The following is a 27,083-nucleotide window of genomic DNA, read 5'->3' on the forward strand; positions in this document are numbered from 1 at the left end:
ATTTATAAAAAATCGTCCCTTCTTGGTCCGTAGTGAGCGGTGCATCATGTCACTTTTAGGTGGATCGAATATTTTTTGATATATTATAAAGACAGAAATATATTATGAGACCTCAAAATAATAATAAAAATGATGTTTATCGACATATTTAGGGCTTTTGCCAACTTTTGTATGGAGAGCCATCACTGTGCGTCGTGGTCAGAACCTTCCACCAACAGCAACCAAAATAGAGATCTGATGATGTCAAACCTCAAACGACCAGGTCGTGCTCTTACACGCTTTTCGGACGTCATGACGAGAAGTTGCCTTCAGCCAGCAGCAGAAAACAGACCTTCTGCGTGGTGTAAAAGTCTATTCGCAATATTCCGGGACGGCACCGGGAAAAACTCGGCGAGGAATATCGTTTTTCTTTGCTAAAATATCTGTTCATAAATCTTATTTTTGTGCATTACATCAACATTTTACAGTACAAGTGTTTTAACGCTTTTGTTTTAGTTACTCTTGTTTTACATATCTACTCATGTTTAATCATAATATTTATTTTAATTATTTATAAAATATCTACCTACTTATAACTATCCCTAATCTAATACGAGGTCTGTTCAAAAAGTTCCCGGAATTTTTAAATTGCGCGCGTCTGGAGAGTCCGGTGGTCAAAATTTTTTTTTATTGTGTTGGTACATATGTCCCTATTGTATGGTAAAATTTTCAGCTGTATTCATTGTTTACATTCTGTCTTGTAGCGGCTGGTGTAGACGTGTTTTTTTGAGCTCGGCGATTTTTGTAAGTTTAAACAATGGAAGAATTGAAGAGTCAAAGAATTTGTATTCAATTTTGCGTGAAAAATGAAATAATATGTAACCAAGTGTGCGAAATGTTACAGAGAGCCTACGGTGAGTCTGCTATGAAAAAAACAAGTGTTTACGAGTGGTATAAGCGTTTCCAAGATGGCCGCGAAGACGTTGAAGACAACGAACGCTCCGGTCGACCCAGCACGTCAATAATCGATGAAAATGTGGGAAAAGTGGAAAAAATGATTATGGATGATCGCCGAATCACTATTAGAGAAGTTGCTGATGAAGTTGGCAAAAAGTGACTATCAGGGGTGTTTCGAAGACTGGAAAAAAACGCTGGCATAAGTGTATTATATCTAGAGAGGATTACTTTGAAGGGGACCATATCAGGGCTTGCATATTGAAGCAACGAATATGAACGAAAGGGTTTCACTATCTGTGCTATTCACACACATTCGTATGTCAGGTAGAATTCACAGCGCAACCCAAACAAGGAGAGCTGCTTTGTTCGTTCATTAGTTCATGAATATGCCCGCTTGCTGAGACCTATGCTTCATGAGGTTAGCATTTGATGAATGGTTCTCATATTGTAGATGCCTATGAGGAAACTAGTTTCATAACTTTTAGTTCCGATGAATATTAATTTAAAGAACATTGCTTTTAGTGTTTCTATGATATGTACACAGTGTAAACTGCCAAGAAACAAATGGATTGTTTTGAAAATGGGCTCAAATGCAAAATTTCTGCTATAAAATGTCTAAAGTCTGTTTGAAATGTGATCAAATTTGGTTTTGGAATGCGAACATTATGTTAAAAATGATTTCTGTAAACCTACTTTTTAAAAATAAACCGTAAACATTGCCTATATGACGTTGCTTCGCGTCTTGTAGCACACCTTGAGGCATGGTCTTCTTTCTCGTACAATACTAACGAGAGTGAACCCTTCATTTCATTACATTGTCATGGATTGCTTAGTTCATGTGTTAACTGAGAATGAGAGCACAGACAATTTACTTGGCAAGGAGAATTGGTCTGCTCAGTAGCATATACTCTCACGCATCCAGTTTCTCTCTAATATAGGTCTCTCATTCAGCTATGTCAAGCAAAGTGTTCACAGCAGATATTTTTTGTTGCTTCGTTCGTTTGAGGATTCACAATACAAGCCCTGGACCATATAGATGTAGACGAATAAATAAATATTTTTTTAGAAAAATGAGAATTCCGGGTACTTTTTGAACAGACCTCGTACGTACAAATTTTGAATTATTTGTATTATAGAGATTGAGCACCTTTCTTCAAATTTCGTGCAGTATTGTTCGAATTTTTGCTCTAGTATTTCCAGGGAGGCCTAGTGAAGTACATGAGATCTTCACTAGTCCTTGTTCAAAAGGGTAGATTTAGAATCATCTTTAAGATCTTACTTTGAATGCGCTGAAGCCTAAGTTTGTGTGTTCGTGCACAGCCCCTCCAAACAGGGACTGCGTATTCAATTGCGGGGTAGATGATTTGTTTATAGACAGCCATCTGGTTCTCCAGGCACAGTTTAGATATTCTACAAATCAGCGGATACAGAGACCTACACTGAAAATCATTTCTACCTATTTTTTGAGGCAAAATCACTCATTGTCGAGCTCTTCTATAAGCTACCCAATATTAGGTCGTTATCTACTCAAACATTGAGTTGATCGGTAAAAATGGGTAGCGTCCTTTGTTATGGCATAACACTGTACTAAACTTACATTTACCTAAATTTTGAAGTCATCACTCATTACACAAAATTGGGGAGATGCCCTTTAGTTGATTTTGGGTAGGTTTTGACTCAAAATTAGGTAGCGTCTGGTAAGAGTGTAATGAGTATGCTGCATTTTTGAACGATTTTGTCAACATGTGACCTGAATATCAAATGTCTGTCAAAGGTAAGTCCTAGATAGATAACTTCGTTGGACCATTGGATGACCTCATCACCGAATCGTATTCGGCATTCGTCTGATCATTTTCCAGCTTGAAAAATGTTCAGTTAGAGCGTCCAGACCTGTCTGTAGTTTATTCTTCAGAGCATTAATGACACGACCTTCGTAAAGAATGGCAGTATCATCAGCAAATTGTGACAGAACACCACCACCCGGAAGAGGTGGGATGTCTGATGTAAAAATGTTGTATAGGATGGGACCTAAGATACTTCCTTGGGGTATTTCCAGAGAAACCTGGAATGTTCTATCTGCATGATAATTTTTGATAATTTTAATAAAATACATCGGAAAATTACACCGATACAATTTAAACACCAGGCCATCGTGCCATACATTATCGAATGTCTTTTCAAAATCCAATATTGCCATGGTAGTCGTTTTGGACACTGATTTGTTCTGCTGGATGATGTTGTTAACCCTTGTGAGTTGGTGGATGATGGATCTTTTCTCCGGAACCCAAACTATTCTTCCAGTAATATATCCTGTTCATCTGCGAAAGCAAGGATTCGCCTTTGTATTAACTTTTCAAACAGCTTGGATAAGGCAGAGAGTAAGCTGATGGGACAATAGCTCTTGGAAAAGGAAGGATCTTTCCCCGGTTTCAAAACTGGGATAACTTTAGCTAACTTCCACATTGAAAAAAGTAGCCAAGCTCCCAGCACCTGTAAAAAATTTTAGCTAAGAAAATAAAGGAGCGAATACTCATATGTTTCAGCTCAATGTTAAATGTATTGTCGAAACCGGGGGCCTTCATATTTTTGGAATTTTTTCACAATAGCCATCAGCGCATTCGCAGTGACTCTATTTTCCTCAGGAACCAAGCTGTCTGATTGGTCAACCTCAGCTACGCTATCAGCAACGGCTCTTTCATGTGGACTAACAATGTTGAGTACTAAACTTTATGATCACACAAACTCCTGGCCTAGTGCATTTGCCTTCTCTACTGGTGTGATTAAAGGTATTCCTTCAGCTGCGTCCTAGGGTGACATCAGAGGAGAATTAGACTTCGGTTTTTTCTTAAGCACCTTCGTTAAGGACCAGAATGGCTTTGAATGTGGGAGAATTTCTCGAAGCTTTTGCTGGAAGTTCCTGTTGCGAAGCTCAGTTATCATTTCTTGGACTGGAAACGTCCTATCACGAGCGACTGTAATTGAATGCTGGATCGGGGCGCATCGATTTCCATCGGGGAATCTAGTGGCAAATCAATGTTAATAAGTTGGTCGGCGATTTGTTGAAATTGGACCCAGTCGGTGCGATAATAGTTCCTCCGAGGTTGAATAAACACTGTTTCTAGCGATCCTAACGTCAATATTACTGGAGAGTGGTCGAAAGAGAGCTCATTGGACAACCGGAGAGCTGTCTATGACGAGGCTGCTGATAAATATATCCAAAAATGGAATGAACTCCCGATCTGGAAAGTCATGTTGGTTGATCCGGAGCGAGGATGTTGTACTGTCCGTTCAGGTCCACAGCAATGATGAATTTGTTCTGTTGTCGAGTGAGCATAGTCAGATCTCGATTCAATGATGCACATGTACCATCTCGAAGATATGTTTGGGGCAGTTCGCTGCAATGATGATGATGGGTCCCATCGTCGTTGTAATGTCAATGCCGATGGCTTCTATAAGTTGCAATTTAAAGGCAGGCAGAAGCCTGTGCTAAATGGATCGTTTAATGGCAATGGCAACTCCCTCTCCTCTGGTAGCTGTACTGTCGAGACTGTGAGTTATGTAAATGGAAATAAAAATAGAAATTTCACGTTTAAAATGAGTTTCAGTTAAAATAGCAATATCGGCATACTTCTCTTGAAGAAACTCGGACAATTCAGCAGTTTTTCTCCTGAGTGAGCAAGCATTCCAATTTACTACAACCAACTCATTGCATATTCGATGATGAATTTGCCTAAGGCGTTGATTTGGTCTAACCGCGTTCTACTGTTTCGTAGTTTGGTTGTCATTGTTTCAAAAATGACGATCAGTTGTTCAGCAGAGAATAAGTCACCAGAGCCATCCTTCGCTTGTGGTTGCTTATTGCCCCATCCAGGAGGGATTTTTGAGGAAGATTCTTTTTATGATCCAGCGGCTGAATCTTTTGGATTGCTGCGAGGAAGTGGCGGCAAATTCGGAACATCCCTCTTCGGTGAGAGCCGTGGGAAATTAATTTCATCCTTCTGTGGAACATTCTTGCGCGTTGATTGTTTACGGGACGCCTGTGGTCGAATTTTTGTGAACTCAGCACGTTTGGGACACGATTTGCTAGTAGATGGAAAGTCGCCATCACAGTTCACACATTTTTCTGCGATGTCATCTAGTAGGCAATCGTTGGTATTGTGTGACTCGGCACATTTTCCGCACCGACTTTTCATGTGGCAATTCCTTGTTCCATGGCCGTAGTTCAAACAGTTCGTGCACTGTGTGACATCCCGATGTACCGGTTTATACTTTTGCCATTCGATGATTATATGCAATAACGATTTTATCTATTTCAGTTGACTCATGTTGCTACATCCTTATTTTATAAAACCGATACACTGAAGAAGGATGTAAATAATATTCCGAAATACGTATCTGTAATATAACGTTTGATACACTTTTGTGAAAATTGTGACTGTGAAAATAGTGACTGTGAAAAAGTGACTATGTGAGAATGTAATGACGTGACATTGTTGAAATAAACGGTACAACAACAATACTATTAGTGCTAATACAGATGCAACGGTGCAGTGTTGCTAAAATTTTTACTGAGTAATTTCCAAGTGAAAATGGAAAATGTATACAATTACCAATAAGTTTTCCAGGAATTGATCATATTTTTTGTGTCAATCAAAAAGTCAGGTATTACGTTTGTTTGAAAATAACTTGTTGAATGATATAGAATGTTTTAATTTCAATTCTGCACGCGACCTTGATAAACTGGTTGCACAATATTTATTGCTATTATGTCCCAATTTAATCTCTATTTGAAACGCGTTCGAGTAGATATCGTGCTCAATTTCAGCTCAGCGAGCCAATATTTTTCATATTTTCGTTAATTCAGTTTTGTCTCTGACTTTACCAACCCCCATTTTCTCCACTGGATCAGATATTTGCTATAATTTTTTTATTATCTTGATAACTAGTTCAGCTCACACTTTTGTAGAGGTATGAGGTGGGACCATCATAATCACCCAGAAAACTATTAATATGTATATGGAATTCGGATATAATAATAACTAGGAATACAAAAAAAAACCATTGATTGAAAATTGGTTAAAGTTTTTGTTATTCAGATTTATTAATCGATTAAGTAACAAAGAATTATATCGGTAAGATTGACGTTATTTACCTAAAAATAATTTTCATTCAAGTTCATATGAATTTAAGTTTTCTAGTATTCCAAAACTTCATTAACAAAATTGTGATCGGTTGGTGATGACAAAATCTGAGAGTTCAATCCAATAACACAGTTGATTTGTATCAAAAGCATTAAATTTAATAGAAACATGTGCGGTACGTACTTAATAGCGTTAATATGGTTCAAAATGGAATCGATAAAAAATAATTGAATTTGATCTAAATATTATATGTGTTTGTGAATTTAAGCATCTATCGCAATAACAGAATTGAAATCTTTCGTTTCAAGTTCGTTAGTTCTCCATATTTTTCGTTTTTGAAACTTTTTCCGCAAGATGGTCTAAGAGTCTCACATATTTAGTTATTTACAATGTTTATTTCAAATTATATAACTCAATTACATGTTCTGCTTTTCGATTCAGATTACAGATGCTATATTATACAATCTGAACAAATAAAAATGGTTATAAATGTCAACGAAACTAAAAATACGCAATAATGTTACGTGTTACATTTTTATTATTTATTTGTCAAAATGTCATAAAATTCCTGTATCTTATTGTCATGATTTTAATTTTTACATTTAACATTTCAGACAACGTGTCAGATAGTGGTGAATTGTGTACGGTTAAATTGGATTTACTACGTTCTGAAAAACAATTTTGCCTTGGCATGGTATGCCAAGGTATGTGATTTCCCAAAAGATACTGGATTATCTGTTAGTTGATAGCTTATATTATCCAGTCATACATCTTAATGTACTCGAAAAATTATCATGAAATCGAATAATAATGGTATGTGCATAATGTACACTTCACAACGATGTGCGGTCATTTGTCCGATTTGTTGTTTGACATTCGGACATTGCGTTTACGGTCGCTTGGCATAAAACTCAGTTACCATACAGTAACTTGACATAATGTTTATTTAGTATTACGCCCGTTTGGTATGAGATTATTTGGCATAATACATAAATCAATTTAATTATATGTTTATATGTATATTTTATTTTTATCTGTAACCTGTAACTCGTTTGCACAATCTACTGAAAACTATGAGTAATCTAGGAATTTGAACATAGCTACACCTCTTAATTCTGCCAAACAACATTTATGTCCAACGTACTTATGCAAAATTACACTTGAGCCAAATGACCGTATGCCAAACGATCGTATGCCCAACGACCATATTCCGAATGGGATGTAATCATTTCCGTAACAATTTTTCATTCGAGGCTGACGCATTGGTAATTAATTCGCAATTGTAATGCTTAGTGATAAAATGGTATGGCAATTGATTTCTGTTGTGTATTCAGAAGATTTCAACTTTTTGATGTGATATTTCTTACATATTCGAGTTTAAACAATAATCTCGACGTGTACCTGCTACAATATATTTCATATTTCATCTCAATTTATTGCAGTTTTGTCATCTTTTCAGTATCCTAAGATCCGTTGCATTTGGTAAGTAATTGATTTAAAAATGAGAAAAGACGTTCAGTTTTTAGACAGACACATATGTATAACATGTTTATCAATGAAATTTGATCAGTATCTTACAAGGAAAACGGAATGCAAAATGACAATGATTGGAAAAATTGTCAATGAAATTTTTTAAAACGTGTATGTCGTGCAAATACTAGAGAAGCTTCGAGCTAATTTTACCATTTTCGCTAAATTTATTCAATACTGCTGTTTCGTGGTTATCATTCTATAAAAAGTTACTATAACCATTCTGATGCATTATTGATCGTACAAAATTGTTATTCTGAAAGTTTCTTACTATTCACTTTGAAAGATTTATTCAACCAACTCAAGCCTTGCTGAAATAAGCCCCAAAAGTTACTTATCCATGCTCAAACATTATAAGAACGGTTTGAAATTGAAAAGATTATGCTAATGTGTACCAAAAAAAAAACTATTTTGTTCTTATGAAATATTCGAAAAAAAGTTTTTTTAGAATCCCTTAGCAATATGAATGCGAACATGAGTTATATGAGTAAGGCTTTATAGCACCATTAGGTGGATTAAAATAGTTTTTTCGTAGATAGACACGTTATGCATGGTTGTTTTACTTCATGTGATCTTCAATCGATGCCAACATTATAAAATTGTATTAATAATATTATTCTATTTTTCAAAAATGACTAACACATATTATTACATCAAAACGAAATATTGACATTATTGCACCATTTTGACTTTATTCAAAATGTTCATATACTCAAACCATAAGTTAGAGTGAGATCTACTGTCTCTGCCCATTCCATTGACTCTAAGGGTAAAATGAAAATAGATGCATTCGTTTCGAGTTCTCGCATCGCTAAACAGTATCGCACAATCGTCGAACTATTTTTTCTACGGTATTGCTTCTTAGAACCGGAGTTGTTGTATTTAATTTTATCACAATTCGTTAACTGGAAGTCGAACAACCCACAAAATAACATGGCGACTCTACTAATGAGATGACAATTGGTACAATAACCCTAATTCATTTGGAATCGGCTTTAGTGATTCAGAATTCATACTGAATTTCACATGGATTTCGGAATGGAAATTTTATCCTCGCGTGGGTTGTATGTAATAAATGTAGAATAAACTATAATTTGGATAATCTACAAACCTGGTTCGAACCCGACATGGATTCATAGTGCCAGTAGGATCGTAGTACGCAAAGAATCAGCTGCGAAGGCTGTTGAAACAAACAGGCAAAATCCCACAGAAGGAATGTAATGCCAAGACTTTGCTTTGCTTACAAACCTGGTTTTGGTGGCAATTAAAAGCTCATCCATTGATGTAACGAAAGTTAAGTTATTTTAGGAAGATATGAACTAGTAGGGAAATTTTCAAATGACCCGAAACTGTTTTTTATCAGTCAACAAGTTATTTTTGGATATATTACAAAAAAGTACAGAAAAATTCCCAATCAATTTTTAAGTTTATCAGACATTAGATCGAAAAAGAAAACATACAATTTCCGGAAGAAAACATACAATTTTAGGAAGATATGAACTAGTAGGGAAATTTTCAAATGACCCGAAACTGTTTTTTATCAGTCAACAAGTTATTTTTGGATATATTACAAAAAAGTACAGAAAAATTCCCAATCAATTTTTAAGTTTATCAGACATTAGATCGAAAAAGAAAACATACAATTTCCGTTACATCAATGGATAGATATTTGAATAACCTTTTATTTTTCGACGAAACCGGGGGTGACAATATGCAACCAAGTGGTATCTACAACTTCGTACAAATGTCCTAACGAGGAACTATTCGTTTCGAGTTGATGTGGCCTCAGGTTTGTAGGTTACCAAAATCAAAAGTTATTTCCCATTTATTAGATACAGTTTAAGGAGACGGGTATAGCATGATGAATTAGTCGATGCCTTTCATGCAGCTAACCTAGGTTCGATTCCTCCGAACCCAAAAAACCATAAACCATAAAGTTCTTCTGATCCGAAGAGGCGAGTGAGTGGCCTTTAGGTTAAAACGTCTATAATCGAAAAAAGATACAAATAAGTGCGATGCTACAATAACTTCACAACTGAATATCTCAGAAACCGTGGTACTGCAAACCGATGTTATTTGGAATTTTTTACTTTTATTTTCACTTTACAAGGTGGTTAACTGAAGAGAGAACACCATGTATGAAAAAACTGAACAGCAAATAGGGTGGAACAGCAAGGCAATTAAAAAATGTCAAACACTGAACTGAAGAAGGAACGATCTAATGACCGAAATAAGGAATACTGAAAAGATAGCGTATGTTCTGAACATGCTACGTAATACAAATGCAAAAAAGACTCCAATATCATGTAAATGCTTACCAAGTTTGGAATAGTTAAATATACTGATCGGACGATGTCAATGCGATTTTGAAACATTGTTTAAGTTTGTCGGCGTTGGTAACACTTTCTTTAAATAAAAACCGCCCCATGCACCGATACAATCAAACTGAAAAAACTGGCTGGCGAAAAATGGAGCAAGAGCGAAAAAATATAGACAATAGATCTGCTATGCTATAATTTCAGATTATATGAATTTAAGTCCATTGATTTGAACAACTAGCTCAATTCCATTTCATTTACATTGATTTTCATTCATTGGAATTCCTGAAAACGAATTGTTTTTCTTAATTAAATTTATTACGAATTCTTCTAGCAGAATTCCACAATCATTTTGGAAAAAAGATTTTGTTAGAGTTATATTTTGTATTTAAGTTTGACTTCTTCCAAAACTCAATCAATAATCCGCACATACAGCCAATTATATCGTGATGAATAAACTATAAAGATTAGTTTAATCTACATAAGCTACTAATAGTCGGAAAACTGCGAATGTACAAAATGTAGCAAAGGTTGCACAGAATAACCGTTATAATTCTTGTCGTAGACATAAAGATGTTCAGCGCAATAGAATCGTGTGAAATTTCGATTTGCATCAACTTTATATATTACTCGGGGGACCTCGTGGTCGATGGCTATGTATACCCGAGTGCCTTGATCCTGGACGGCTGTGCACAATCGCGTAGTGATCTGAGTCTATGGGAAGTGATCGGTTTGAGTGTATCGTACTGCCGCCACTGGTGTAGCCTTTATTTTGTCCTCCATCGCGACCATGCAATGAGTAACGAGATCCATATTGTGAACCATGCCAACTTCGATATGGGTCATACTCCTCTATGATAGATGGTTCCTTTTCAATGATCTGTAATATATAATAAGTGAATATTGTGAGATTAAGGATATCTCAATGAATTTCAAAACGATCAAAATAAGCTAGAAGTTTTTTTAGCATAACATTAGGTATAAGCTATAAACGTGCCTAGATTCCTTGAAAACTTCAGTTTTTGCAATGACTGAGCGGAAATATATATTGGAGAAGCCAAGTGAAAGAAAAACTAACAGAAAAGATGAATTTTTGGAAAAAGATACGTTCAGAGACAGGACTCGAACCTGCGTTCTTATGCATTCCGTGCATACGCGCTACCATTTCGCCACTCTGATCTTGTTTTAGCCACTGCAAAACTCGAAACAGACACAATAGCAACGTACATCGAACATGGTCTACATCCTGGCCGTCTCACCCGACCGATATCTCACATCCAAACATCTTCTCTGTTCATCAAACACTAGTCCTCTCGCTTTATACCTATTTCTCCGATCAAGCATTGAGTAGGAGAGTGTATTTATAATCGCTTGTCACCTTCCTAATGGTGCCAGTCGCTGGCTGGACATCGTCAGCGACAGACCCCTATGAAGGTTGTATTGATTGTCTGCCCTTTCCTACCAGAAGCAGATTGTTACGGAAAATCAAACCGCAATTGTTTTTAACGATTTATTAATTTTTAGTTTGACGTAAAGCCGCCATGACTATGTTCAGTTTTTGCAATGACTGAGCGGAAATATATATTGGAGAAGCCAAGTGAAAGAAAAACTAACAGAAAAGATGAATTTTTGGAAAAAGAAACGTTCAGAGACAGGACTCGAACCTGCGTTCTTGTGCATACGCGCTACCATTTCGCCACTCTGATCTTGTTTTAGCCACTGCAAAACTCGAAACAGACACAATAGCAACGTACATCGAACATGGTCTACATCCTGGCCGTCTCACCCGACCGATATCTCACATCCAAACATCTTCTCTGTTCATCAAACACTAGTCCTCTCGCTTTATACCTATTTCTCCGATCAAGCATTGAGTAGGAGAGTGTATTTATAATCGCTTGTCACCTTCCTAATGGTGCCAGTCGCTGGCTGGACATCGTTAATAAATCGTTAAAAACAATTGCGGTTTGATTTTCCGTAACAATCTGCTTCTGGTAGGAAAGGGCAGACAATCAATACAACCTTCATAGGGGTCTGTCGCTGACGATGTCCAGCCAGCGACTGGCACCATTAGGAAGGTGACAAGCGATTATAAATACACTCTCCTACTCAATGCTTGATCGGAGAAATAGGTATAAAGCGAGAGGACTAGTGTTTGATGAACAGAGAAGATGTTTGGATGTGAGATATCGGTCGGGTGAGACGGCCAGGATGTAGACCATGTTCGATGTACGTTGCTATTGTGTCTGTTTCGAGTTTTGCAGTGGCTAAAACAAGATCAGAGTGGCGAAATGGTAGCGCGTATGCACGGAATGCATAAGAACGCAGGTTCGAGTCCTGTCTCTGAACGTATCTTTTTCCAAAAATTCATCTTTTCTGTTAGTTTTTCTTTCACTTGGCTTCTCCAATATATATTTCCGCTCAGTCATTGCAAAAAATGAACATAGTCATGGCGGCTTTACGTCAAACTAAAAATTAATAAATCGCTTGAAAACTTGCTCATATGGTGGTTGTCTGTCGTACAGTATTAAATTAGGCTAACTTACCTCAGTTCTCGCACAACTGCAACTCATTGCTGTACAAAGGAAAATGTTCATCAGCAACATGATGAGAAATAGCACAGCTAGTGCAATCGTCAGCCACAGCAACCAATGTGGTCGAATACCATTCTCTTCACATAGAGAACCAAGAGCTATTACAAATATAATAAACAAGATCACTATTAGAATTAAAAAGCAAATACAATTCTAGTACGTTTAAATCTATTACGTTGTTTGCAAAAGGAGGGGGCACTCCATGAAATACTAGATAAAAGAAACCAATAATGGTGCCGTTGATTGCATTATTAGTGTGGCGTAGAGGCATTCTAAGGAGGCTGTTGTTGCGAAGAGCTCGAGTGCGAGCATTTATGTTTACCCAACCCCAAGATCCTGGACACATGTGTTCTTTTCCGTAATAAACGAGCATTTGTTGATATTTAATGTCTTTCGGCTAATCTCGCACCAATCCGAAAAAAAACATCAAGTTAACTCAGGAGAAATATTACATCCTCAGTTCCCGATCAACCTATCGTATCTAAATTATTTTTCAATTTGATACTTGTTATAAAATTTTGATACTTTAACTACTAACGAGACCAGACTTGTATCAGCACTTGTTACGAAAACATGTTTTTGTTATAAGCTTGTTACGGCTTGATGATCGAGTTGTCCTAATAATTTGAAATAACTTCAGGTTGTCGGCAAACGATAATCCGATAAAAAGTTCACGTCTTTGAAATACAGGAGGCAAATCCGTGGTCCGAGAAGTGGAATACCAAAAAAAGCAAAGAACTCCTTAGACGCATTATCACCGACCTTACCCGCAATCGACGGCTGCAGAGATACGTTTCAGTCTACTGAAGAATATTAGAACCGAAGCCCAGTCGGTCCAGTTTGGCGATAGTAATAGCGTAATTTAATTTATCAAAAACAGCGGAGAGGTCCGTATATAAACCTTTCGTTTGAAGACCATTAAACATAGGGGAGAGGTGGCGATTTGTGCGAACCTAAGCTTTTTGAAGTATTACAAATAAAATATTACTTTAATTAATATCATAAACACGTCTACGAAAACATAAAACCTTGTTTTTCACTTTCCTCAAATGAACAATTACAATTATTATGTTGCGACTAAATAAATGTTCTTAATAGTGTGCAAGGTAAGGTAATAGTGCGCAGTGGTACACAATTATGCGCACAACGAATTTTCCGTAGTATTAGAAAACTCGAATTTTCCGTAATATTCGGAATACTCGATGATAAGTTCGTTTGGGTCGAAAAGCTGTTACGAAACCAAAAAAAGTGGTTCTATTAGAAATAAATATAAAGCTTATTTTATAATGACAGATTTTATATTTCCGTCTGTCGTATTGGTATAAAATTAATAGAGAATTTCAAACGTAGTCGAATAAAGTTAATTGGGTCAAATCTTAATATTTATTGTAAGTAAATAGTGGTAAACATTAACAGGAACTAACAATGAGATGCGCACTAATATGTACCGCACGCTATACCCACCTCTCCCTTCATTACTTATTGAAATTTCAAGATGTTCTACAATTGTTTTAGAGCTGTTATTTATGTTAGATATGTTCAGAAAGGTTTTTAAAATATATTAATATCGGTTGTACAACTTATCACTGTTAAGTTTCACAATACTACCGGGAAAATCACTGTAGAACAACTTTATGTACATCAAAAACAATTGTGCAGCAAATCACCAACTTGTTCATGTTTCAATTACCGATTTTTTTCTCCGCAAGGAAAAAATGATAAGCCGAATTAAGAACCTTGCTGTGTAAAATATTTTTCTGCTAAGTCCGCATAGTTTTGGCTGTCTCATGAATCTTTTGGTCAGTGTGTTTAGTTTTTTTTCAGTTTTAGAAAAACAATGATTTAAAATTCAAAACTTACAAAAAAGTTGTGCAAGATTTATCTGTTTGAAATGAACACAAAACTTGCAGAAATGACAATATTTTCATAAAAGTTGCAGAAATACAGCATTACAATCAATCAGATAATTTGTATTCGGTTTTCATCTCGCGAAAAAATCAGCAGACCTGACATAACTTTTTAAAGATATTGACCGAAAAGTTAAGTTCGTCATAGTTACTCTTATAATTATATAGGGTGATTTTTTAAGAGCTTGAGAACTTTTTTAAACAATAAAACGCATAAAATTTGCAAAATCTCATCGGTTCTTTATTTTAAACGTTAGATTGGTACATGACATTTACTTTTTGAAGATAATTTCATTTAAATGTTGACCGCGGCTGCGTCTTAGGTGGTCCATTCGGAAAGTCCAATTTTGGGCAACTTTTTCGAGCATTTCGGCCGGAATAGCCCGAATTTCTTCGGAAATGTTGTCTTCCAAAGCTGGAATAGTTACTGGCTTATTTCTGTAGACTTTAGACTTGACGTAGCCCCACAAAAAATAGTCTAAAGGCGTCAAATCGCATGATCTTGGTGGCCAACTTACCGGTCCATTTCTTGAGATGAATTGTTCTCCGAAGTTTTCCCTCAAAATGGCCATAGAATCGCGAGCTGTGTGGCATGTAGCGCCATCTTGTTGAAACCACATGTCAACCAAGTTCAGTTCTTCCATTTTTGGCAACAAAAAGTTTGTTAGCATCGAACGATAGCGATCGCCATTCACTGTAACGTTGCGTCCAACAGCATCTTTGAAAAAATACGGTCCAATGATTCCACCAGCGTACAAACCACACCAAACAGTGCATTTTTCGGGATGCATGGGCAGTTCTTGAACGGCTTCTGGTTGCTCTTCACTCCAAATGCGGCAATTTTGCTTATTTACGTAGCCATTCAACCAGAAATGAGCCTCATCGCTGAACAAAATTTGTCGATAAAAAAGCGGACTTTCCGAATGGACCACCTAAGACGCAGCCGCGGTCAACATTTAAATGAAATTATCTTCAAAAAGTAAATGTCATGTACCAATCTAACGTTTAAAATAAAGAACCGATGAGATTTTGCAAATTTTATGCGTTTTATTGTTTAAAAAAGTTCTCAAGCTCTTAAAAAATCACCCTGTATATTTCCGCTTGAGTAACTTGTTTTTTCAACTCCAGCACATGGGTTTACCAAAATAATACCTACAGTACGTATCACAAAAGTCGGACCCGCTTAAATGAATGACTATACTATATTGTTGTTTGATTCAACTAGAAGATTTAAACTGATAAAAAACAAAACGTAGAGCATTTCTTTCCGAAATATTAACATGGTAATGTTTCCTGTAATTTGGATAATATAAGTCATTACGTTGCGAGAACCATTTTTTATTCAACTCACTGTTACCATCGATGCCATATTGGAAAATATTCAAAAAAAAAATCAGAATTCGAGATTTTTCAGACCTTTATCGGTACTTTCCGGCATACCAGAGACTCGAGTGATTTGCATTGATGAGATGCTTAAGTTCAACTCCTCTTGCGAAAGTTAAGTTAGTAACAGATTTCAGTTTGCTAAAATCAACCTTGTCACGTCTCGCCTTTCCATTCTTTATCTTCACATAAATGAAATCACTCAAAATCTTTTGACGTAGGATTGCGTTTTGAACATCTACAACTCAACCACGAACAATGTGTAATTCTCCCTGTTTTTCAAACCATTGTCATTCCTCTAGTTGATATGACGGTTTCGTATACATAAGTTCACGGTTTCCATATGATTTCTGCTCTGCAATGAGTGCGTTCGCATTTGAGAAAATTACTCACAGAAAACCAAATTCAGTGTCGAATCGACTTGCACTCTGTGCGGTTCGATACTGCCGTAGAGAAGGTTGCTTCCACATCGTCCAAAAAGTTCAGGAACTAACTAGGAAAACAACATTTCTTGAGTAAAATTTCTTTATTTATTATGTAAATTTTTTATATCATACTTATAGAATGATTTGTACATGGCCTTACAATAGGCTTCAGTCTCTCAGATCATCGAATGACAAGTAGTCACTGGGGGCTAATATGGTGGGTGAAGAAACAGATCGGTGCCCAATACGTTCAATTTGGCCATTATTTTCATTGATTTGTGGCACGGTGCATTGTCTTGGTTAAAAATGATTTTTTCTGCTTCATATGGGGCCGGTTTTTACGATTCCATACTTCAAACGCATTAATAATTCTTAACGCATTAATAACTAAAAACTTTTGTTGGTACTTCCTTTTCAAGACAGTCGACGTTAATTATACCTCGAGCATCTAAAAACTGACGCCATACTTGTTGCAGCTACCTGTTGCGTTTTCCCCGTCTAAATGTTGAAACAACTCCGGAGAAAAAAGAAAGATCCATGTTTCGTCCACTGTTTCATACCAACACAAGTAATCCTTTTTATTGCAACTAAACAGTGCCGACCAGCTCTCTGAATTGTTGATGCGTTGTTGCTTTTGATATTTGGAAAAGATTTTTTTCATGTCCAGATTTTCGCATACGATCATAAAAGTACTTCCAGTTCAGACGGAGTTTGATTATCAAAACTTGCTCACATTTTTTCCGGATGACTGCTTAATTTGGTCACGTTAAAATCAGAAAAACAAAATATCGAAAACGTTTCAAGCTTCGAATTTCCGCGTCTCATGTAAAGTTATATCGAAACAAAATATTATTTAAAAATCGACTAAATAATACTTCAAAATATTGTGTCGTTCTCAATGCTACGAAAAATTACCCACCTGGGCTTAACATGTTTTACCCGCTCTGGTCATAACAAATTCAAGGCCTTCAGTCCTACAGATCATCATTAGGAATTAATTGAATTTTCTTCAGCATCAGATTTATCAAAATGGGAGTTGAAAAAGTTTGCGCCGTCACTAACACATTTAATTAAGTCTCGCAATGCGAAAATTAAAGTTTTGATGTAGAACACATCAAAAGCAAAATCTTGGCATTACATTCCTTTTGTGGAATTTGGCCTTTCTGTTTCAACAAACTTCGCAGCCGATTCTTAGCGTACATAATCATTGCATGGCTAGTACTATGGATCTTACTGACACTAAGAACCCCTCCAGGTCGGGGCTCGAACATACGACAACTGGCTTGTAAGACCAGCGTCCTATGCATTGAACCGCCAACCCGGGACATGTAAAACACATCTTCATACAAATATAATAGCCGTTTCGAGATATGCCGTGCAAAACAGGGTTGCGAAAGGAAAAAATTTCTTTAAACCGCAACCCAAATTTGTTTAAAAAGTATATTTTCAAATATATTTCATGTTTCCATGCGGATTAAGAAACGGCCCATGTTTTCGTGAAAATGTTTAACTTGAGTAATGAATACATAGTGCTGAAGTAGCGAATCCTCATTCTGGATAGAGCTTTCATTGAAAGTGTTTGTTATGGAGCGATCACGGTACCGCGAATATCTTGCTAACCATCGCAAGAAGAAGAAACCTGGAGAAGAAAAACCGTGCCTTCTTTTTTTGTTATACACTTTTCAAGAAAAGTATAATAATAATGAAATAATAATAATAATAACAATAATAAGGTATTATTGCTATTAACATTGCTGTTTTTCTTATATTTTGAATTCGTGTCAGATTTTTTTCTGGGAAATTCTAGAAAACTGGTGGGAGGATTTTGTCGATTTTGGTAAACTAAATATTATTACTGGAGATTTCAACATTGATTGGCTCAGTGATCAAAGCTCGAATCAATTGAAACAGTTGACAGAATTCTTCAATTTGAGGCAAACTATGAATGAATTTACAAGAATTACGAGATATAGTAGAACATTGATAGATCACGTGTATTCCAATTTCGACGGTGTTTATTCAAATGTGGAAACCGATTGCAAGATTTCAGATCATGAGACAATCGCAATTTCCGTAACGAATAGTCCCAGTAATGTGGAAGATAAGGTGAAATTTGAGCTTATCAAGCCTACAAATAGAATCTCTGGTGGTTCCTATCCCCAAGGTTACTGGAACGGATAAAGCCGAGGAGTACCGTCCCATTAACATGTTGCACACGCTGGAAAAAAAATCTGGAACTTATTGTTAAAGATCAGCTGATTAACTATTTGAACTCTAACAGTTTGCTAATACCGGAACAATCGGGATATCGTAAGGGTCACTCTTGTGAAACCGCTTTGAACCTAGCATTGGCAAAATGGAAGGAGAAAATCGAATCTAAAGAGAGTATTTTTGCTGTGTTCTTGAATCTGACTTCTAGACCTTTATTATTGCAGACATTACGGCGTTTTGGCATCGGGCGAGTGGTACATGAACGGTTTGAAAAAAATATTTATGTGGTAGATCTCAAAAGACTGTTTTTAACGATGTAGTGTCTAGTTCCCTCGGTAATTTACTTGGTATGCCTCAGGGAAGTGTGTTAGGTCCTATTCTATTTATTATGTATATTAATGATATGAAGCGAGTCTTACGTTTCTGTGATAAAAATTTGTTTGCTGATGATACTGTTATGCTATGGAACTGTGAGAAAGCGTGCCAGTTTTATTCGTACTGACGACATACAATTATCGCTCTGACATTACCCATCCGCCTTTTTTATGTAAATTGAGAAGACTGTTGACCCAAGATAATGGAAATAAATTTACGACTACATTTGTATTAACTAAATCGTAGTTCTATAGTACAAACAAAGTACTTCGAACATAATTTCTATATCGAGCTCGCTCACACAACCACTGTTTAGTGCGATCATAACTCAATTTCATCAAAATTTTTGTTTCAAGATACTAAACTGTTTTTTTTTAGATTTCTCGCCGAAAACAATTTCAATTTTAATTTGTCGTCTAATGTGCTGCATAAAAGTCTACCTTATCTCTCTAGTGTTATTTCCTTTGCATTTTGAATTTAGCAGTTTTCCATTTTATTTTATTGACTAAATGATCTTACGTTTTGCATCGATTGGATCCAGTACAAATACAGTGGTAGCTGCTAAAATCATTCCTTGGTCGGCTTGTCCCAATGCTCTAGTAGATTTGAGAGATACGTCGAAATCCTCGGAACATACATTCTCATCGGGTTCCACACAAATACCGTTGCATTGCAAGATATCACACTGAAAATGAACTTCTGATCCTGAAAAAAATATTTTATCAAAATTGATTTTTTTATGGTATTTAAACACTTATTTGCAACCTTCTGGAAATCTGAACATTGAATTTAACGTTGCTGTTGCTGAAGTTCCATTGCTGGATGTCTTGAATCTAGTTAATATGTGTGTACCGCTGTTCATTACCGGACACCTGAAATTACGATTTGTGAAACAACAAGTTTGAGCTGAAGTCCACATAAAAGGTTATAGTAATACCCGCGATCGTCTATCAGTGATATGCTATTATTTTTCTTGTTGAACGCGATACAGTTTTTTACTCGAATCCCTTGCGTTCCGTTTGGATGAGTCACTTCTGCTCTGACCGTATACTTTCGTCCGTAAACCGTTTCCTGCACCCGGTGGTCATTTTCAAAAAATTTTAAAACCACTGGTGAGTTGTCATCTCTGTGGGAGAAAAATACTATCGTTAATGTATTTGTATTATTTGTAAGGAATTGTGTCTGAACAAACAAAAAACATGGAGCTTGATTAATCCAACTAACCTTGTAGAATTTATCAACCTAGATTTATATATAAATATATATATATATATATATATATATATATATATATATATATATATATATATATATATATATATATATATATATATATATATATATATATATATATATATATATATATATATATATATATATATATGATTTGGTTATTACCATGAGGACATCATCAACCTACTTGTATTGCGTAATGGGGAAAAGGAACTAACTAACTTACTAACTAATACAGAGAGCGAATCGATTCAATTGAAGATTGCATCGATTTTTGTCAGAATTTGCTTATAATATTATGTGACATTACATCTAATAATTCTATATTTGTGAGTCTGTGTAACTCATTTGTACTAAACCAGGGAGGACGCTTCAAAATCATTTTCAGAATTTTATTCTGAATCCTTTGAAGCGTTTTCTTCCTGGTGGAACAACTTGACCAAATTAGTACTGCATAAAGCATGGCTGGTCTTAAAAATTTGTTTATAAATTAACAATTTGTTTTTTAAGACAGAGCTTAGAATTTCTGTTTATAAGAGGATATAAACAGGATATAGGATATAAGTGATCCTTGAAAGTGAGTTTTTTGTCATACGTTAAACCTAAGTATTTTGCCTGATCAGACAATGTCAATTCCAAGCCAATCGATTTGAGAATGTGATTATTGTTTGGTTTAAGAAAAGAAGCTTATGAGGAAAGATAATTAATTGCGTTTTTGCTGCATTTGGTTTAATTTTCCATTTTGACAGATAATCACTGAAGCTATATTTAAACTTCTTTGTAGACGACTGCAGATCACTCTTAGATTTCTACCTGTGGCTAACAGACTTGTGTCGTCACAGAATAGCAATTTCTGACAACCAACGGGTAGATTTGGAAGATCAGAAGTGAAAATATTATACAAGATTGGAACTACGCTCGAACCCTGCGGAACACCGGCTCGTACGGGTAGCAATTCAGATTTACAATTTTGATAGCTAACCTGAAGATCAATTGAATAATTTTGAATCATTTTGATCAAATAATTAGGAAACTGGAAATCAGACATTTTTGCTATTAAACCTTTGTGCCAAACACTGTCGAATGCTTTTTCTATGTCTAGAAGAGCAACTCCAATGGATAACCCAAAAGATTTATTTGCTTTTATCATGTTCGTTACTCTGACGAGTTGATGAGTAGTTGAATGTTTATGACGAAATCCAAACTGCTCTGGTAAAAAAATTTAATTCTCATTTATATGAGACATCATTCTCAACAAGATAATTTTTTCAAAAAGTTTACTGATAGAAGAAAGTAAGCTAATTGGTCGATAACTTGATGTTTCTGGTGGGTTTTTATCAGGTTTGAGGATAGGAATTACTTTAACGTTTTTTCATCTTTTTGGGAAATAAGCTAACGAAAAACACTTGTTGAAAATTTTAACCAAGAGTCTCAAGGCAACATCGGGAAGATTTTTAATAAGAATATTAAAGATTCCATCATTACCAGCAGCCTTCTTGTTTTTAAGTTTCCTAATAATTTTCTTAATTTCACCAAAATTCGTCTCAATAATGTCATCTTGTAATAACACTTGAGTTGAAATATGATCATATTTCAGTGAGACTTCATTTTCAATAGGACTCACAACGTTCAAATTAAAATTGTGGACACTCTCGAACTGCTGAGCAAGTTTTTGAGCTTTTTCGCCATTTGTAAGAAGTATTTGATTTCCTTCCTTGAGAGCAGGAATTGGTTTCTGAGGTTTCTTAAGAACCTTAGAAATCTATGTTTAATTTCTTGTTGTAAATCATTAACTATGTTTTTCATAGCAGGATCACGAGAACGTTGATATTGTCGTCGACTAACATTCTTCAGCCGAATGAGCAGTTGAAGATTGTCATCGATGATAGGAGAATTTATTTAAGTTTGAGCTCTAAGAACTGAAAGATTTCTAGCTTCGATAATGTAGTGATTCAAATTATCAATTGCTTTGACGATGTCCGCAGAATTTTCTATAATAGTTTCATGATCCACATGGTTTTCAATGTGAGATCTGTAATCCAACCAATTAACTCTATGATAGTTGAATATAGAACTAATTGAATTAATTATAGCTTCGTTGGAAAGTTTGAATGTTACTGGAAGATGATCTGAGTCAAAGTCAGCATGTGTAATTGGTTCACTACAAATGTGGCTTTGTGATCTGTTAGAACCAGATCAATTGTAGACGGGTTTTTCATGGACATGCTTAGCATTTAAGTCCCCTATTACGAAAAATTTCGGTCGATATCTTGTGAGTTTTTGCAAATCGCCTTTTCAGAAATTTAATTGTTCGCCGGTGCTGGAGCAAATATGCTCCAGCGATGAAATAAATTCCATGAATGGTTTCAACTTCGAAGCTTCACGCCACAGGCCGAAATGTGCAGAGATACCAGTGGTAACCTTCTCACGAACGAACGTGAGGTGATCGACAGGTGAAAGTAGTACTATGATGAGCATCTGAAGATACAGCCAAGCATAAGATACAGCGAACGGTACAGGAATCAATCTGAGTGCACGCTCAGTCGACGACAGATTCCCAGCCCCTGATTCGTCAAAGATAAGTGAGGAGATCGGCAAGCTGAGGAACAACAAAGCCGCGGGCAATGACCAGTTGCCAGGCGAGCTGCTCAAACATGGAGGAGAGGCACTGGCTAGAGCGCTGCACTGGATGATTTCTAGGATTTGGGAGGAGGAGACTCTACCGCAGGAATGGATGGCTGGAGTGGTATGTCCCGTCTACAAAAAGGGCGATAAGCTAGACTGTTGCAATTACCGTGCAATCACATTGCTAAACGCCGCACACAAGGTACTCTCCCAAATCCTTTGCCGTCGTCTATCACCAATAGCTAAGGAATTCGTAGGGCCGTACCAAGCGGGATTTACTGGAGCCCGCGCCACTACGGATCACATATTCGCGATAAGACAAGTACTCCACAAGTGTCGTGAATACAACGTCCCCGCGCATCACCTATTCATTGACTTCAAAGCGGCATACGACACAATCGATCGAAAACAGCTATGGCAGATAATGCACGAAAACGGTTTCCCGGATAAACTGACGCGATTGGTCAAAGCAACGATGGATAGAGTGATGTGCTACGTCCGAGTATCTGGGACGCTCTCGATCCCTTCGAATCTTGGAGAGGGCTACGTCAAGGTAATGGACTTTCTTGTATCTTGTTCAATATTGCCCTGGAAGGTGTGATTCGAAGAGCGAGGATCGACACGAGTGGCACGATCTTCCGGAAGTCTGTACAACTTTTTGGCTTCGCTGACGATATTGATATAGTGACACGTAACCTTGAGAAGATGACGAAAACCTATCGGACTGGCCACCACCCACCACGAATATTGATAGTTGGTGACGATATCGAGGTGGTTGACGAGTTCGTGTATTTAGGCTCACTGGTGACCGCCGACAATGACACCAGCAGAGAAATTCATAGACGTATTTTGGCAGGGAATCGTGCGTACTTTGGACTCAGAAAAACCACCGCACGATATTGACCATCTACAAAACGCTCATTAGACCGGTTGTTCTCTATGGCCACGAGACCTGGACTATGTTGGCAACCAACGCGCCCTCAATTTTTTCGAAAGAAAGGTACTGAGGACCATCCATGGCGGAGTGCAGATGGAAGACGGAACGTAGAGACGGCGTATGAATCACGAATTGCAACAGCTGCTAGGAGAACCACCTATCGTACGGACAGCTAAAATCGGACGTCTACGATGGGCTGGGCATGTCATAAGGATGTCGGAAGACAGCCCAGTGAAAATGGTTCTTGAATCTAATCCGACTGGTACAAGAAGAAAAGGAACGCAGCGAGCAAGATGTATCGATCAAGTGGAGGGTGATCTCAGAAGCATCCGTGCCTTGAGTGGCTGGTGACGAGCAGCCATGGACGACGTATGCTTGATACAGCAAAGGACACCCCAGGCCTATAGCTGTTTGCTACTAGCTACTACAATATCATCGCAATCGGTCGTGGCTTGTATAAAAACCTGTATTTTTTTCAACAGTCTATTAGAAAAATCTATCTATTGCTATTTTCCCGTTTCAAATTAAATTTTCTTGGAAACGGTTCAGAACATAGAAAAACCCACCTGACAATGTCTTCGAAATTTAGTTGAGAATATTCTGTGAAATTTTCAGAATGATTCATCGAGTTTAGCGGTCGTGTTGTATTTTTTTCTGACTGAAGAACTGCTGAAAATTGGAACGCTCGGAAATGCATACCTCTACTTGTTCATCGAATATCTCGGCTTTGAAGGCTTGTATCATAAATCTACCGTGACAAAGTCTAAATAATTTAGTTTAGATGCGATTAGTACATAAAAACATATATGTTATCGCGATAAAAATAAAGTCTTGTATTTTGCTGTGAAACAAAATCAGTTTCAATGCATCCGTCATTTTTTTTCGCTTTGGTTTCCTGACAGCATTCTGAAAAAGAAGAGAGAAATAAAATTGGCTCGACAAGGCTGCCAAACACATAGACATTCAATCTTTGTGAAAGTTGAATATTTTTTCATTGTTCATAGGAATTCATGTAATGTCCAACCCATACGATAGATTAATGTGATACAACTTCTCATCAAAATAATAAAATGTATGCTGGGAACCCGGTACAGTTTGCTCATATACGAGACAGTACAAGATAAATACGATGCGCAAAGGGAATTGAGCGAGCCACGTGGTCGATTTAAAACTCAACACGCGACCCTCTGTCCTCAGACCTTAATGGTAATAATTAAATCATGTATATAATATGGCTAAAAAGTCACCACTTGTGGCTGAACACCCAATTTGAATCTTAACAATTTAAATTTAACTCATATTCCAATAAATAGTTATTTTAAATAAAAAATAGCCTGCTGTCACGAAAATTGTAAGCGTTGAGCTTGAGCGTCCACCCCTGGTTGCTACTCCTTTACTGATCGGGATTAACTGAAATTGTACAGGGAGTTTCTAGATGATCCGACCTGGGACTGGTAAATCATCCTTCAATGGACATCTTCTGGTAATCCCAGAATTCAATGATCAGTACCGGCGCCGGCCAGGCCCGAACGAAGATCGTCTAAGGAATGGGAAGGGATGTTAGTCCAACACTTGTTGTTACTATAGGCCGTATATACTACTGCGCACTCCACAAGTGTCACGGGAGAAGGATATTTGTTAGTAAAAATTTTAGTATTGGTATTACTTGCGCGCGACTCAGTATGTTCCGGTTTCAAGATGCTCGGATGCACCACTAAACTTACTGACTTCCCGAGTGAACGTTTCAACAATATCCTATATTGAAATCCCGGGAAGTCTTGTTTCACAGCTCTTATTCGAGGAAACTGAAGAAAAATTTGCAATACTGCGTAAAGAATAAAAACTTCCCCTTTATTGTAAATGAAAATAAGTGATACAAAATAAACGAGTGAATAGGATTTAGACAAAATAATTGGTTCATTGCAATGACATATTCTAAACAATTGTTATAAAATCATTTTAAATCACCAAATAAAGGTCAACGGATTTCACGCGCGTCTTGATTCTTTATTATTAAAGCGGAAATTTAATTATTTATAAAAATAATAATTGGTTTTATAGGTTGATCTGGGCAGCCGGGTACCGAGAAAAATATTAATTTATTGTTTGAAATATTAATATCAAGTGTTTTTTACTATGTATTCATTATACTGACATATGTTATCTCTGTTTTTAACTTTGTAATATCAACGAATTTTCGCAATAGTTGATTTTTATCATTCAATTTATAATCCTGAAAGACAATCAATAACATGGAAGAAGAAAACATTAAGAATAAAACTTTTCTCCGAAGCTAGACGGAAATGGATAGATTGAATGAAGGTATAATTTAATAAAATAGAGGAATCAGAAGTGAAACATTGAAACTATCTGATAACTGAAAGGAAAAAGAAACTCCTGCAATTGTCGCCTTTTACGACATGGAAACAGGAACCCAGTGGATCTATTCTTGGTTCATTTTGTCCGCCGGATTTCACACAGCATCCAGGCTTGTACTGTCCGGAGAGAGCTAATAGGTACTATCAATCTCCTAGTGGACCCCCGCCCCTTGCTGCTACGAAAATTAAGCGTTGTTTCTTAAAACCAAAGAAAAACCAACCCTGGTTTGCGGTTAATACAATGATTCTGTACGCTATGATTCGGCTGCGAAGTCTGTTGAAACAGAAAGGCAAAATTCCACAAAAGAAATGTAATTCCACAACTTTGACTGTACAGGGCACCAAGTTTTGTCAGTCTTAATTGTCTAAATATGCAGATTTTTACTTTTTCAACTCAATTTCCTCAGAGCTGACCCGATATTAACAAGCTTAGGCTCTTTTGAAATCCACTATTGAATTGTAGGTCAAATTCGAAAATCAAAAAACTGCCACTCCAGGATCCGGATATATAATGATATAAGAGACGTAACCGACAAAACGCGTTGTTTTTCACCGCTCAGTTCTCAATTTTCAGAGATGACTGAACCAATTCAACAAGTCTAGGCTCGTTTGAAAACGACTATTGAGCCATTGATCAAGTTCGAAAATCAAATCTATCAAATTTATCTTCTCCGAACGAATTTGTCGGAGATGACTAAATCAAGCTATTAAATAACTAACAATTACATTGTTGAACAAGAATTCTTGCGAAAAGCAGAACAAAATGAAATAATAAAAAACTAATAAGATATACATCAAAGATTGAAAAGTGAAAGCTGTATCACTTACATTGTTAAATGATTGTAAACCAAAAATAAATACAAATAAACTCAAATGTAATGGAAAAAATAAACTGTTGAGCTATTTATCAAGTTCAATGACTAAATGGCTGTCACTTCCGGATGACTCAATGAATTTCAATAAACTTAGGCTTATTTGAAAGCTACAGTAGCGAACATTCCCTAGTGTATTGTAATTAGTCAAAACTTCTCCGAAATATCTGAATCGATTTAGACAGACTGGTTTATAAGCTACTATTAGGATATTTGAT

General features: G+C 36.5%; 1 protein-coding gene across 1 annotated transcript in view; it reads right to left on the reverse strand.

The window, feature by feature from the left end:
- Positions 1-10,095: 10,095 nt before the first annotated feature.
- Positions 10,096-27,083, reverse strand: part of LOC131440619 (uncharacterized) — a 57,203-nt gene continuing 40,215 nt past the window's right edge. Inside the window, exons 5-9 of the mRNA XM_058612058.1 lie at positions 19,758-19,946; positions 19,586-19,692; positions 19,340-19,525; positions 12,472-12,617; positions 10,096-10,805 (exon numbers count right to left, since the gene is read on the reverse strand). Coding sequence (XP_058468041.1) covers positions 10,545-10,805; positions 12,472-12,617; positions 19,340-19,525; positions 19,586-19,692; positions 19,758-19,946 — 889 coding nt within the window. The 3' untranslated portion in view covers positions 10,096-10,544. The remainder of the gene's footprint in view (positions 10,806-12,471; positions 12,618-19,339; positions 19,526-19,585; positions 19,693-19,757; positions 19,947-27,083) is intronic.

Source organism: Malaya genurostris, chromosome 1, assembly GCF_030247185.1.
Source record: "Malaya genurostris strain Urasoe2022 chromosome 1, Malgen_1.1, whole genome shotgun sequence".
NCBI classification, from domain to species: domain Eukaryota; kingdom Metazoa; phylum Arthropoda; class Insecta; order Diptera; family Culicidae; genus Malaya; species Malaya genurostris.